Source organism: Dermacentor albipictus, chromosome 1, assembly GCF_038994185.2.
Source record: "Dermacentor albipictus isolate Rhodes 1998 colony chromosome 1, USDA_Dalb.pri_finalv2, whole genome shotgun sequence".
NCBI lineage: Eukaryota > Metazoa > Arthropoda > Arachnida > Ixodida > Ixodidae > Dermacentor > Dermacentor albipictus.
In genome coordinates, this window is record NC_091821.1 from 43,846,025 (window position 1) to 43,861,440 (window position 15,416).

At 42.7% G+C, this 15,416-nt stretch overlaps 1 protein-coding gene across 4 annotated transcripts in view; it reads right to left on the reverse strand.

Moving 5' to 3' along the window:
- LOC135906378 (putative helicase MOV-10) overlaps positions 1-15,416 on the reverse strand; it is a 125,794-nt gene that overhangs the window by 30,715 nt on the left and 79,663 nt on the right. For all 4 annotated transcript variants that reach the window (XM_065437768.2, XM_065437759.2, XM_065437750.1 and 1 more), the window contains 3 exons: positions 11,894-11,997; positions 4,777-4,994; positions 795-955 (listed from right to left, as the gene is read on the reverse strand). In XM_065437768.2, coding sequence (XP_065293840.1) covers positions 795-955; positions 4,777-4,994; positions 11,894-11,997 — 483 coding nt within the window. The remainder of the gene's footprint in view (positions 1-794; positions 956-4,776; positions 4,995-11,893; positions 11,998-15,416) is intronic.

The following is a 15,416-nucleotide window of genomic DNA, read 5'->3' on the forward strand; positions in this document are numbered from 1 at the left end:
AGTGGCGCTATTGGTCTCAGAAGTGCACCACTCCCACGCTCTAAACCGTTATGAGGTGCTGTAAATTTTCAGCAGGGTGCAACAAGATTGTCATCAAGTAGGTGAAGAGACCCCAAGAATCAAAGTGTTAAGCAGGAAGAGGTAGGCAGGCAAGTCACAGTAGATGCTGGCTAGCATGTGGCTTCAATTTGCACTGAGTTTTTAAAATGTTTGCCTGTATGAGATACAACGAGGTGCAAGCAGATATGTCTCTACTAGTATTACATATTTTCTTTTGTGCACTTTAATCAATACAGAACAAATTTGTTTGGTGCCAAAGCAAGCATGAGTGGCAGTAGTACAGAGAATTTTTGTCTTGAGCAAGAATCTTCAGATTGGTGGCTCACAAGCTGTGCTTGCCGGTGTGAACATCACTTACTGTGAGTCACTCCCACATCATCAGTTATCGTCCCTTGCACAACATCTGTCAGTTACCAGTGTGAATACACGCTTGACTATTAAAGTTAAATGGAACTATTTCAAGCTTTCTTTTGAATTCTCTAATTATTAGGTTGTGTTACATTCTGCATTGGTTTCTTCTTTCAAGCACACTTGCGGGCAATATTTTAAAAGAATAAAAAGCTAGTGGCTACTTACATTAAAAGAGGTACTCCAGTACACAAGTAGTCTACTACCATTAAGCACAGGGTAATAATAAAGTTACTTTGCCTCAGTGAGAGACAATAAAAGAACTGTGCAGATATAAGCACCTTGCATACATAGGCATGTAATGTGTGAACTTGGACTGAGCATACCTGCAATTCATTCTCATAAAACAACTTGTTTGGGACTTCAATGATGTCTTCATGACTTCTGAAGTTTTTGAGCAGCTTGGTTAGCATCTGTGGGTTGTAGTAACCATTCTCCATGCGTTGATATGGCCCACAGTCCATAAGACGCTCCAGAAGAGAAATATCTGCAACATTGTATTGTGCGATCACAATATTGATTACAACCATTAAAAAAAACAAGAGTGCATATTTGACAAGTTTCACAGTGACATGGCTAAAAACGTATAATTGTTTCACCCATTTCAACAATATAACATTGTGAGATACATTGCATGCACACACATTCAAGCTTAAATTGCATTCTGTAACATGTGTAATGTTTTTACGATTGAAATAATAGGAAGAACGTCCAATAGAAGTGTATAGTCACAAGACAGAACCTGCCAATAGGTCCAAATTAAATTAAATCAATTAACCAGAGTCGAAATAACATAAGCCCACTGTGGTAGTAATGCAGCAGCCATCATGGCTATAATACACCAGTGTAAGTACTGACAAAAGAGAACAGCTATAAAGCAAGTGGCTAGAATATAAAGAAAAAATAACTCTTATCCAAGCTTTGCTGCAACATCTGAACCATGATGTCCCATACAGTTGACTCCTGTTAATTTGATAATGGTTAATCCCTTGACTGCTGATGACGAGGTAACTCGCCATCACAACAAGTGTCTCTGGTGCCGATGACGAGTTAACTCGTCGTGAACGTTCCACAATTTTTGCACATGTGTATGTGCAGTTTCTTGTAATTTTGAAAATTAAATAATACACAATGACTACTGATATTTTTTTTTCGACAAGACTAGTAAAAATGCAATAGGTATTCCTGGTACCGTATTTTTTCTAAGAAAATGGCTCAATACATGCAGCTCTTCAAAATGTTCCGCACTTTAAAACATTTTTCTAAATTTGTCACGGCAGTTAAGGGGTTGATTCAATACACACTTTGACAGTGTCCCAAAAGGTTCAAATGCGAATTAAAGGATCATTGGTACAAGACTTCTAAGCTGAAATACTTGAATACATTTGTACATGTGGTTTAACTGACTGATAAATTTTAATGTCTCACAGCAATACACAGGCTATTATTGATGCTATAGTGGGGGAATGGGGGCCTCTGGAATAATCTTGACCACCTGGGAACTTGAGGAAGCCCTTAACTACCCTTCGGGCTTGGTGAAAAGTTATGCAGGTCCCATGTACAGTGGGAATCGACGTAAACGAAGCTTTCTGTGTTGGTTGCTTTGATTGACAATAATTAGCACTCACGTTGACGGCGAAAGTTTAATTTCTTCAACGTTTAGTCTAACACGAGAGTGGCGAGTTGATGTTAAATGTTAACTTGTGCGCAGCCCTGCTGCTTGTCTGTGTAGTAGACAGAACACACAGGGGAAGATGTTTGCTTGAGGCATTGTTGTGCGCCATACATTGTAACCACTGAGAGGATAGAGCATATTCATTGCCTTACATGGCACATTGCATTGTGGCAGAAGTACTAAACTTGAATTAGATTATGGGGCTGTGCATTCCAAAACCACTCGGATTATGAGGCAAGCTGTAGTGGCGGATACCGGATTAATTTTGACACTGTGATGTTCTTTAACGCATCCCAAAATCTAAGTGCATGTGCATGTTCTATTTCGCCCCCGTCGAAACGCGGCTGCCGAGGTCGGGATCAAATCCGCAAACTCAAGCAATGCCATAGCCGCAAAGCTACTGCAGTGGGCACAGAAGTGTTGATTTGATGGTTGACCGCTTCCGTAGTGTAGCCTGGACCCTACGTGGCGCTTTAATTAATACGGCTCTGCTTCTGCATTCCCTGCGCAATGTGTCCACTTAACATATTCGCATGCTGTTTATTTTTCAGAAATAGCAGGAACGTACTGAACCGTGCCCACATAGAAAATAAACTTTGGCCATCCTGCTTATCGGTGTCATAGCCATCGGGTTTCGCCAATTTCGATTAGTTCTGAATGCTCAACTAGCCTCGACCCACTTGAAACTTAAGGTCAGATCATACTCACGCCTTACCAGGACGCGCTTCACTTGTGGCCGCTTTGGATAAATGCCTTGACAGACTAATTGCTAGTGCTTCAAAAATGCGCAAGTTGGATGTGGCTACTATCTGTCAATCAAGCTGGTGAAGGACAAAGCCGGTCCACGCCATATAGCATGGTCAGACTGCTGCAGATGTGGGCGAGCACGGACTCAAGCCTTGCCATGCACAAAGCAAACACTGCGCATATGCACTACGGTTGCATGTAGCAGCAGTGTGCTACGTAGTGCAGATACTACGGCTGCCACGGGGTGCCGCGATGAGTACACTGGCTAAGCACACCACTCTAGCTCACTGAGGACAACTGCATTTGGCTTACATTTGGTGCGTCGTAGACGACAAAATCAGAAGTGGTGTCATCGTTGGCATCCAAAACCACATCTGAACTGCGCATCATGGTGACATTTAGAAGGCAGAGCATTGTGGGCACACCCCGCTCCGCTGCAGCCCTTGCAGTGCAAGGCATTGAGGAAGGAACAGGACCATTGCGGAGGCCGTGTTTGATTGCCAATAACTACACTTCTACTGAACGCACTGAAGTACTTTTGGCAGAAATGTATTTCTGAAATAGCCTATTTTAACTTCAAATACCTTTCTCCACTGCGATAAAAAGTGGTTCAGGGCTCCTTTCACAAGCATCGAATGCTCAGTATGGCAGTGTTGTTGCATTCATTCCCCATTAGTGTGGCTTCCACAGGAGAGAATCACATGCAGGGGAAAATAAGGGCTCGTCATTATAACTACTGGTTTAACAGCTACTTATTGCAGGGAAAGAAACCTTTAACATCAGCACCTCCTCAAGCCCTTCTAACTCACAAATACTGGACAATTCAAACTGATTTCACATGTCAGGACATGTGAAATTGGGGTTCAATTAAATGAGGCCAACTGTTTATGCTACAGGTCACCAGTCACTTTCTTCAATATACCTGCTACAAACACTGCTGTCACAAGGTGGTGCACAAGCCTGTAACTCATTAGGAATTACTTCTACACATGTGCAGTTCTAAAAATTATCTCTAATGTGTCATTTATAGATTTGAGAAAGGCAAGTCAACAGAGACTGACATTGAAGAAAGACAAGGTCTTCTTGGCCACATTAGTTGTATTATGTGGTTTGTTGTTTAGACTGCACTACGTACCTTCAGGATCGGTTCAAATTGTTAGACTGCACTATCTCTGGGATGGGAGCGCACAGTTTCAACGAGCGCATTTGGGTTTCATTTCAGTCTTTTTTGTGCTAATTAAGCATTATTACTGTTCTTAACTGCTAACTTGGTCTGTCTTTTTCATTCGAAGTTTCATTTTGGCAACTTTTTCATTGTCCTATGTGCACTTGAAGGCCTCAAATCATCTAATTTGATGAGATGAAAGCGGCCAGATACCCAGATCCCACGAACGCCAAATCAATCTGAAGTCTCCAAAGAATACCTTGTCTTCAATAACATGGTAACAATGCAGCGAATACATTTTGCTGTGTATGGTGGCTGCTACTAAACCAGAGCTGGTGAACAGTGACAAAATCAAATTTTGCATACTAAAGTATGCTTTACCACAAAACCACATAATGTGCAAAGCCATTTCAGTGTCAGCTTATGTTGTCATAATTTTCCATCTCCATAAGTGACCATGAGATATTAATGCTTCGGTATCCATAAAAGAAAATTTTATTGCGAAGGTATATTGTAAAGGTATACACCATGTGGCAAAAAAGTGAGTCACACAGTTCAGGGTGAACCAGCATTGCAACCAATGTTCTGCTATTGCATATTAATGTTGGAAAAGTGTTACATGTGCCGTTTCCCTCTAGGTACTTTGCGCAATCTCCAATGGATTCACAAAATGTTTCAGCAGTGGGCTGGGAAGGCCACATATGTCCATGCCTGTTCATACCAAGGTCATAATGCTGTGCTAGCCGGCTCCTGATGACAGGTCCCAGTTGCTTGGGGTCCCCCGCAAGGATGAAATGGCCACCTGGACCCCTCTTTTTCGGGTCCCAGGGTGACATGAGCCCTACGACAGGGATCAGGCACTCGGGCTCCAGAGATTGTCCTGCCTCATCCACGAAGATGTGCGTGAAATGGTTCAATGCAAAGTCAGCTGTCACCAGCCTGCAGCACAAACCCAGCAAACACTAAGCTCGAGAGAACTCCACTGTAATTCCACATTTAAAAAACTTTCTGCCCACCCTGTAAAGAAGTTGAAAAGTACTTTGCACATTAAAGGGCAATGCTCCAAGGTTCTCCGCTAGCAAAAAAAAAATCATTCTGTATCAATTGCGCCGTGCAGAGCCAAAAAGTAGACCTTTAGCAGCCTTAATAACTGCCTTCTCTTTTCATCATTATGAGCGTGTTGTAAGCTGAGACCCAGGTTTACCCAGTGATGCATCATCGTGCTCCAAGTTCTCTAGTATCTTTTCATATGGCCATGCAACTTCAGTGATTTCGCTCAGAACTATCTCCAATACCCTTCTAGCTGCAGTTCACCTTCAGTTATATTGCTTTGTTCTTTGCCATCTTCAACACATCTACATTGGCATGTCAACTGAAAGATGGCACGAATTTCAAGCAGCCACAGGGGTCAGCCATCAGCCTTTTGAGTGAGATGAGTGAGTTAGTTAGTTAAATGGGGTTTAATGGCGCAAAAGCGGCTGAGGCTATGCTGCGCCAAACACGAGGTGTTTTTAAAATCAAGTTTATGCAGGAAAAGGCTTTGTTAATCTATATTTTATGTAAAAATCCAGTGTCGTGTAGAAATTTACGGAGGTCACATAATGGGACTAGCGGATCATCACCTAAAATTAGAGCAGGGTGTAAGGGTATGTGTAGTGGATATAATTTGTGCAAAAGTGTTCGTCTATGTGTTTCAGTCTGCGTACATGTGAGTAATATGTGCATAACTGTTAGTGGCTGTTGACATTTGTCGCATGTTGGTGTGTCTTCTTTCGTAAGTAAGTAATTGTGTGTGAGGTGTGTGTGCCCAATGCGTAGTCGGCATAAAACTACTTCGATGAACCGCTCTTGATGATAACATGACTTCCACTCGCCAAGTATGGGTTTCGTGAGATGTAGCTTGTTGTCGGCACAAAGATCCCATTCGCGTTGCCATTTTATCGTTAAGGCTTTTCTAATTGCACGAATGCTATCTTTGTATGGGAGTGTTGTGTTTGTGATGTCTTTGTGCGCTGCCATCAATGCATATCTATCAGCTTCTTCGTTACCCGGTATCCCAACATGGCTTGGGACCCAGCAGAAACGAATTGACCTCCCGTATTCGTTAAGCACCACCATGTTTAAAATATCTCCAATCAAGGGTTCACACTCAGATTTAAAATTTAGAGCCTTTAGTGTGCTTAAAGAATCTGTGTATATGACTGCATTTTTGTGTTTCTCAGCGATAATCTTTTTTACAACAAGCAATATAGCGAAAACTTCGGCCGTGAAGACAGAGGCGTGTTGTGGCAATCGAATACTTGTTCCCCAATTTTCCGTTACGGCGCCCACTCCCACGTGATCTTTTGTTTTAGAGCCATCAGTGTAATATTGCATGTTATTTTGATATTTGTCCTGAAGTGCACGGAATTCTTGTGTAATGTGTTCGTGTGGGGTGTCTTTCTTCTTTAAATGAGTCAATGTCCAGTCGCACAACTGTGTGAAATCGTGCCACGGGGCCAGCCGTTGTGGTTTCTGGGCAACCTGGAGGACTTCGTGGGGAATGTCATAATCCCGAACATATTCCTCATATCGCAGGACAAGTGGTTTAATCGTGTTTGGTTTATTTGTATAGTGTAGGCGTGAGTTGCATTGTGTGAGTATATTGTAGCATATGTGTTGTGGTGATGACTGAATTCTTAGTACGTAGGAAAAAGTGAGTAATGCTCTACGCTGATGTAATGAGGGTTCATTACACTCAACATATAAACTTTGCACAGGTGACGTTCTGTAGGCGCCACTTGCCAGTCGCAGTCCAAGGTTATGTACTGGATCAAGTCGCTTGATGTATGACTGTCTGGCTGAACCGTAAACCACGGAGCCGTAGTCTAAGAGGCTGCGCACAAGAGACCGGTAAACTCGTAAAAGGCACGTTCGGTCGGAACCCCAGTGTTTATGGGACAAAACTTTAAGGATATTTAGAGCTTTATTTGCTTTAATCTTTAGTGCTTTTATGTGGGTTAGGAAATTAAGTTTGCTGTCAAAGGTTACTCCTAAAAACTTATGATCTTGTTTCACCGGCAATATGGTGTCGTTCAATTTTAGGACTGGATCGCTGTTTAGTCCTCGTTTCTGAGAGAACAAAACAGTAACAGTTTTCTGTGTGGAGAAGCGGAAACCATTTTTGTTAGCCCATTGTGTAAGTTTATTTATTGTTATTTGAAGCTGTCTTTCACAGGTTGGCAAACTTGAGGCGCGGCAAGCTACTTGGAGATCGTCTACGTAAACAGAGTGCATAAGAGATGACGGTATAATCTTATTAATTGAATTCATCTTTACTATAAACAGCGTCGTGCTGAGAACACAGCCTTGCGGAACGCCATTTTCCTGTGTAAATGTATTAGAATGAACTGAACCCAGACGTACCTGAAATGTTCTGTTAGACATAAAATCAGCTAGGCAATTTAGCATTTTACCACGGATGCCGAGGTCAGCCAGGTCTCTTAAAATTCCATATCTCCATGTGGTATCATAGGCTTTTTCTAAATCGAAGAAAACTGCAAGACAGTGTTGTTTGTGTAAAAATGCATGTCGAATTTCATGTTCAAGACGGACAAGATGGTCGGTGGTTGAACAACCCTTTTTATATCCACACTGATGGGGGTCTATGAGGTTCCTTGATTCTAAAATAAATGAGAGTCTTATATTGATAATGCTTTCATATGATTTTGCCAAACAGCTTGTGAGAGCAATGGGTCTGTAGCTGGTTGCGGATGTTGGGGATTTACCGGCTTTTAGAAATGGGACAACTATTGCTTTTTTCCACTCTTCGGGCATTATACCTGATTCCCAGATTATGTTGAAAAATTTGAGGAGAGCGTCTACAGATGCCTGAGACAGATGAGCCAGCATGGCGTAGTGAATGCGGTCGTGACCTGGCGCTGTTGTTTTCCCTGCAGAGAGGACTCTGTTTATTTCTTGTTGTGTCAGGGGGGAATTATACGGTTCATTTGACGCGCCAGTAGTGGGAAGCTTCTGTTTTTCAGCGCACTGTTTGTATTGCAAAAATTCCTCTGTATAATTCCCTGAACTGGATACATCACGGAAATGTTCGCCAAGTATATCTGCCTGTTCTTGTATTGTTGTTTGTGTGCCTGGACATGTAAGTAGTGGAATTGTGTACGATGAGTACTCTCCTCTAAATTTCCTGACCTGGTCCCACATACGTTTTGATGTTACTGTACTGTTGATTGAAGATATGTATTTTTGCCATGAAGATTTTTCAGCCTGTCTTCTAATGAATCGTGCTTTGGCTTTGGCTTGTTTGAAGTTTAAGAGGTTGCAGTAGGTGGGGTACCTCCGTAGGATTCCCCAGGCCTTATTTTGTTCTTTTTTGGCGTTGGTACACTCCTTCGTCCACCAGGGGTTTAGCCTTTTGCTCACATTTCCCGATGACTGGGGTATCGCCTTTTCTGCCGCTGAGATTATTACCTCAGTGAATTTTGTGTTAAGTTCGTTAACGCTTAGGTTTGGCGAAAAGACATCTTCTAGTTTCGAGTTTTCCGTAAAGAGCGGCCAATTAGCGAGCTTTAGTTTCCATCGGCGTGGCCTAGTGGTTAAGGTTGATGGCGATGATACGAGTTTAATGACTGCTGGTAAGTGATCACTACCATATGGCGTGTCGAGGGCTTCCCACCTAAGATCATTAAAAAGGGATGGTGAGCAAAAAGCTAAATCTAAACAGCTAAAACTGCGGGCAGTTGGTGAAAAGTACGTTGGGGCACCTGAATTTAAAAGGCAGATATCATTGGATAAGATAAAATCTTCAACCAGCTGTCCTCTTTGGTCAGTTTTGGCACTGCCCCAAAGAGTGCAATGAGCATTAAAATCCCCTACTAAAACAAATGGTTCCGGTAGTTGATCTGTTAAATTTTCTAGTTGTTTAGTAGTGAAGTGGGTGTGGGGTGGTATATAGAGTGAGCAAATGGTGATGGTTTTGTAAGACAGGATGGTGACAGCTACGGCTTCTAAAGATGTATTCAATTGGACGTTTCGGGTAGGAGTGCCGCCCTGCACAACTATAGCCACTCCGCCTGACAAACGGGTGGAACAATCGCGGTCCTTTCGGACAACGGTGAAACCTTTGAGAATTTGACTATTTTTTGGACCGAGATTTGTTTCTTGAAGACATACAGCAACTGGTGAAAAAATGTTGATGATATCTTTGATGTCACCTAGATTGTGCATGAGACCTCTACAATTCCAATGAATAATAAAAGCCATCTTGAAATTGAAAGGTAAAACTGGCACTATGAAAAACTAAGAGGTGGGATTATAGGTGACATGGATAAAAACGCTAATACAAATGAGCGATAACCTTCAGGTTATCGCTTTCTTATTTTGGGTGGTTATTGGGATCTTGTCCCTCTTACCGCGCTCAAGAGAGCGCTTGTCCTTCGGTGTCAATGACACCGGCGTTTTTGTGTCGACCTCCATCGCTCTCTCTGAGGCGCTGGAGGATCGAGAGTTAGGCGCCGAGACACGTGTCTCGGGCCTTGGGGTTCGCTTGATCTTAGGGCCCTGCGGGGCTGGTGTCTGCAGGGCCATCGAAGAGGGTGGAGCAGTACTGACTGCTTCCACCACGGGGGCGGGAGGAGTCACTGCGGCACCACTGCGCGTGGGCTCGGAGGACTCCGGAGGCCTCTGTGACGCTGCCCCCGCCTGCGTCACTTCGGCATAACTTCTTCGCGGAAGATACGAAAGCCGCTTTCGGGCTTCAAAGAACGAAATTTTTTCTTTTACAGTTAGAGCAATGACTTCTTTTTCTTTTTTCCAGCAAGGGCAGGACCGTGAATAAGCTGGGTGATCTCCCTTGCAGTTAACACAATGTGGGGAAGAAGTGCAATTCTCAGATTGGTGTTCGTTGGAGCTGCATTTAGCACAAGTTGTTTGTCCTCGACATGCATGTGAAGCGTGTCCAAACCTTTGGCACTTGAAACATCGTCTGGGGTTTGGAATATATGGTCTTACATTGACTTTAACATAACCTGCATCGAGCGAGGTAGGCATTACGCTTGTTCCGAAGGTGAGTATAACGTGTTTGGTGGGGATTTCTTGATCGTTTCTGCGGATTACTATTCTCTGTACCTTGGTAACATTTTGTTCCTGGAAACCTTCCAGCAGTTCCTCGTCGCTTAATCCAATAAAATCTTCTTCAGATATTACTCCCCTACTTGTATTGAGTGTTCTGTGGGCTGAAACAGTCACTGTCGCCTCGCCAATACTGGTAAGTTCGGACAGCTTATCTGCTTGATCTTTACTATTCAATTCTAGGAGGAGGTCCCCGCTAGACATTTTGGAGGCTTTGTATGTCTGTCCGATTTTATCTTTCAGGCATTTGGCGACCAGGAATGGAGAAAGCTTTCTAATAGGCGTGTTACTTTCACTGTGGACTACATAGTATTTGGGGAAGGATGGAGCGTTGCTTCGAAAGGAGAATTGAAACGGTACTTCGGTGCGGCATCTTTTGAGACGCCGATCGTGGACAACAGAGATTTGAGCTGCCATAGGAAAGAGTGTGTGTTCGGCAACAGCGCCGACCGCCCACCACGGAGCCCAACGAGGGGACGCGGCAGGGCTTGTGTCCAAGCCTGCACGACGCCAGCCGTACGCCGTCACTATAACCAAATATGGTGTACCCAAGGTAGGATATCCACACAAGGTTAACCCTTGCCGCCGTAGAGAAAGGAAGTAAATGGAAGAGAGAAGAAGACAGGAAAGGTAAAAAAGTGAGAGATAAAGACGAAGGTTTGAGGAGAGAGAGACAGGAAGAGGCGACTACCGATTTCCCCCGGGTGGGTCAGTCCGGGGGTGCCGTCTACGTGAAGCAGAGGCCAAAGAGGTGTGTTGCCTCCGCCGGGGGGCCTTAAAGGTCCGATCACCCAGCATCGGCTCAACCTCCAGGATCCCCCTTTCCCCGGACACGGCTAAGCCGCGCACGACTACACGCGGGAGGGTCCAACCCTCGTGTGCTCGGGTCCGTGGTGTCGCAACACACCAAACGCCTGCTGACGCAGACGCCCCTGCGGGGAGATGAGTGAGACTATAGCTTCACTGCTGTATGTGTAAATGTAGGTTATTTGCCTGAGATGCCAACAATACTAATGACTGGCAGGCTTGTTCTACTTTGTCATGTTCAAACAGTGTTGCAGGGGCCCTTTAAAGAGGTGCATGGCTTCAGGAAAATGACACCATTCATTTATCCGAACAGTACCAAAAAAGAAGTCTACTTGTTTACTTGAGCTTAGGCATCTGTGCATTCAGTGCATGAATGCAAGCTGCTTGAAGTAAGTGAGCAAATTTTACCCATTGAAATACAGCTTGCTTGCCTACAAGATCTGTCATCAGTTCCAACATCTACTCAGACAAAAATAAAACAACAATCTGACAGGCCTTGTGCACTTGTTCTCGTCATTAAAAACCTGAGCTTTGTATGCAGCCAAAGAATAAATTCAAAATGTCACTAGACAGTAGCAAGCGTGTCTGACCATCTCGCAGCACAGCTTTTTCACACTGCATCCAGATTTCTGTGTAGACAACAGCTCATGACCCTCTTCCTCCATTTAATATGTTTCTAGAAGAGCTTCCTTCAGTTTAATAATAACAACATTTTGGCAACTGTCTTTTTTTTTATTTTGTTCAAGAACAATGCCCTTCATAAACTAGAAGGCACACTGTTTACCGCTTTTATCTTTATCTTGATAATTAGCCCCCTGGCCAATACATTCATTGAGATATAGGTACAATATATGGCATCACAAAAAAGACAAAGATTATGCTAGGATTTTAAATGTGCTTACTTGCCAGTGCATGCCAATGTCGCCACAATAACTTTGTATCTCATTAGCTGTTCAGAGCATGGATAGATGAACACCTTCTCAGCATGGTTGTAGTTTGAGACTTTCTAAAAAGAAACAAGACCTCAATTTGTATTAACATCGCATGTTTCGGCATTGGTTTATAAACAGTTTGATACAAACTGCACTTAAATAAAACTTTTATTAGTTACAATTATACTTCCCACAAAACCCAACATAACATATTTAAGGCTATATAGGTCATCATTCTTTGAGTAATGTGAGCTGTGAAAACCACCATGATTCACAAAAGCTCCTACATTGAGTACATACTTATCTTACCTGCAGTTATACACATCTGCATGTAAATACTCGAAGCTTTATATAACGAAATCGTACTTGGAGCAAAATATTTCATTAAATAGAAAATTTAGTTAACTCACAGTTCTTATGTTTCAGTAATAAAAATTATTTCACAGGTTCCTATATTTTTCCTGGTGAATAGCATCTTATCAGTAAGCATGTATCAACAGAATCAACCAAGAAACTTGACCAGCAATAATGGGATCAAAAGCACTGGGGGATGCGGTAGAGATCACATCAAGGGCAAAGACTGGATCTACTGCAGGTTGGGGCAGTCACATGACACCATGCGTATCCATATGCAATCGAACTCACTGTAACAATATTCGAGTGACAAGAAAGTCCCATCATTATAACAGATAATTGTTATAACCGGGCTGCACAAAAAAGGCAGAGGAGACAAATATCCAAACATTTTAATTAAGACAGAAAGAAGCACAGTTGAACCTACTTACAGCATTACCGGTTTTAACAATACTCAAACAATTAGCAGCTGCCACACCGTGAACTTTTGTGTGTTCTATGGTAAAATAAACCACTTACTACAATGTTCCCATGAAGCATTACTGGCCATAACAATTAAATCTGCAAGGGTGACTGAACAGGCATGTTGGCAATGTTGCCCCTTTGTAGCAGTACTGTTTCCTGTCACTTTTCTTACTTCCCATGTAGATCGTGTGCCGCTAAAGAAAGGACTAAATCTGGCTATTGGATGTCTGCACCGACAAAAAAAAATACACGAAAACAAGGAAACAAAAAAAAAGAAAGCATTCAAACCACCACACTCACCTGCATGCCGCACACCTCAGCTACACCCACCGTTATGCCCGCACACCGGCCTTCATCACATTGCCCTATGCATCGCTAGCCTCATGCGCCCCGCTCTCGTCACGCTCTTACAACTCTCCGGTACACACGATGCATTGCATAGGGCAATGCAACAAAGGCATGCCACGCCGTGCAAGGTGTGCGGTGCAAGGGCAGGTGTGGCAGAGGTGTGTACACATGTGAGTGTGGCAACTCGCATTTTTTTTAATTTCTTTTTTCAAGGAATTTTGTGTTCTCAGTAGCCAGATTCAATTGTTGTCATTGCATATAGTATTCTTAAAACCGTTATCACCATAAGTGGGTTCAACTGTATCATCATGAAGGTCCACCAATGCTTGACTGCCAATTAGTTTACAATGGTAAAGTGACTCACAAGGCCAAGATTGCCGTTATGTCATTCGCGATACTCTATCCAAATGAAGAGACAACGTAACACTGCCAAGACTGCGCCCTCTACTCTCATCATCATAAAGGCTCTCATAAGCTATAAGCTTACTTCTGGATGATATTTTGCTGCTTCAACTGGACCCTGGTGCATTTAGAAGCACATTTGTGAGTGCAAATGGGGCACTTCCAGCATGGTTTTGTAGTAAAACAACAGATGGCAAAGCAGTGTGTTCCATCTTGAAGCCCTTTTCCATCCTTTGCTTGACGGCCAATGTTTTTCGCCGCTCACAGACAATATTAGCATGCAAAATAATCTGTTCAAATAATGAATTCACTGTCAGATGACATTCTCCCACTTGTCACAGGGCTCCAGGTGTGTGCACGCGATGCAAGTGGACTTCACTAAATTGATACCGTAGAACAATATTACTTTGCTAAATGGTGTTCAATGGAACCCTAGATTGGTAAACAAAAAAGGTTTGTTATAATGTGGATTTCAGTAAATCAAGCTTCGACTGTACTGCATATCAATTATGCAATACAAAACTGTCATAGAAACGCTACAGAAAGCAATGCAAAGTTTGTGTCGGTTAATGCATAATTCTAAGCTGCTTATGGTTAACCCTCCTCTCAACACTGATGGTCTATAAAATTTTACTTCTAAATTTACCTAAAGCTAAAGGCCCTATTAGCTCTCAGAATTAAAACAGCAGTGATTTATGTTTAATGTATGCTTTAAGAAAGTTAGAAAAAGCAATGGCCCACATCATCATTTATTGCTTACAAACATAAAAGTGAAACATAAAAGGTTTGGTGGAAGGTGAGAGTCGTGGCTTGAATGGGTGCTGCGATCTTAACAAAAGATTTCTGGGCAAGTTTGGGGTGACACACTATATTTATACCCAATGCGAACCCCAAATGCTATTAGCAGCTCGATTATGCACAGCAGCAACAATGTTATTTCTCTGGGGCCCCAGAATGTTTGGAGCCTCTATTCCAAAGCTGTACATTATTCCACAAACACAAACTAGAAATACATAAACTTCCAATAATTCAAAGCTTAGAATTTTTAGTTTAGAGGCTGCAGAAAGAGGTAATGCACTATAGTGAGCTTTATGAAAGGGAACACGCATGCATTTGACAGCTTTGTTCTATACCAATGAAGACTCGCTGTAGCCAAATTGAAAGCAAGGGGAGAAAGCAACGTGGTTCTGTCACCTGCTGACACTCACTGCAGGCACATGCTTCCAGTTGGCTGTCAAGAATGAAGAATGCTATGCTGTCACACTTCAGTATGCTTTGTGTAGCAAACTGAAACTAATTGTTCAACTCAAAATTGTACATCCTGATGTTTGTGACATATGATATAAACAAAAATTAGCATTCACTGCCATCTGACAGGCTAAAGCATGGTATACAGGAGTGATATAGGTACTATCAGCACACTATCTCCACTCAAAAATAATTCATCTAAAGAAACTGTTGAAAAGGAACATTGGCATGAAAGGGCTTCTATCAGAAAACTGGATTGCCTTCCTTTGTTTTCAATTTTGGCCACAGAGCATTGTGACTGGTACTGTACGAGCGTATATGCCATGCACTTGTGTAATGTTTCGTGAATAAAGCTCATGACAGTACATGCTGATGTGTTACCCACATTAAGTTCTTCAAACACATTTTACACGACAAAGCTGCAAATGTGCGTGCGATGTGACGGCAAGCAAATTAATTATGCCCCATCAACAGCACAGTGAGTAAACAAAACCATTCATGTGTAAAAGCAAAACAAATTTATAAACATGAACAGAGCGAGTACTATCCTCGTCCAAGACCGTAACATACAAAGCCTAGGCCACAGTGAATGCCAGTGTAACAGCCACATTCATCTAGTAGCTATACTCCTTGTACCCTTCTAATTCCTTGCTGCAAGCTCAAGCTGCAAGGACAC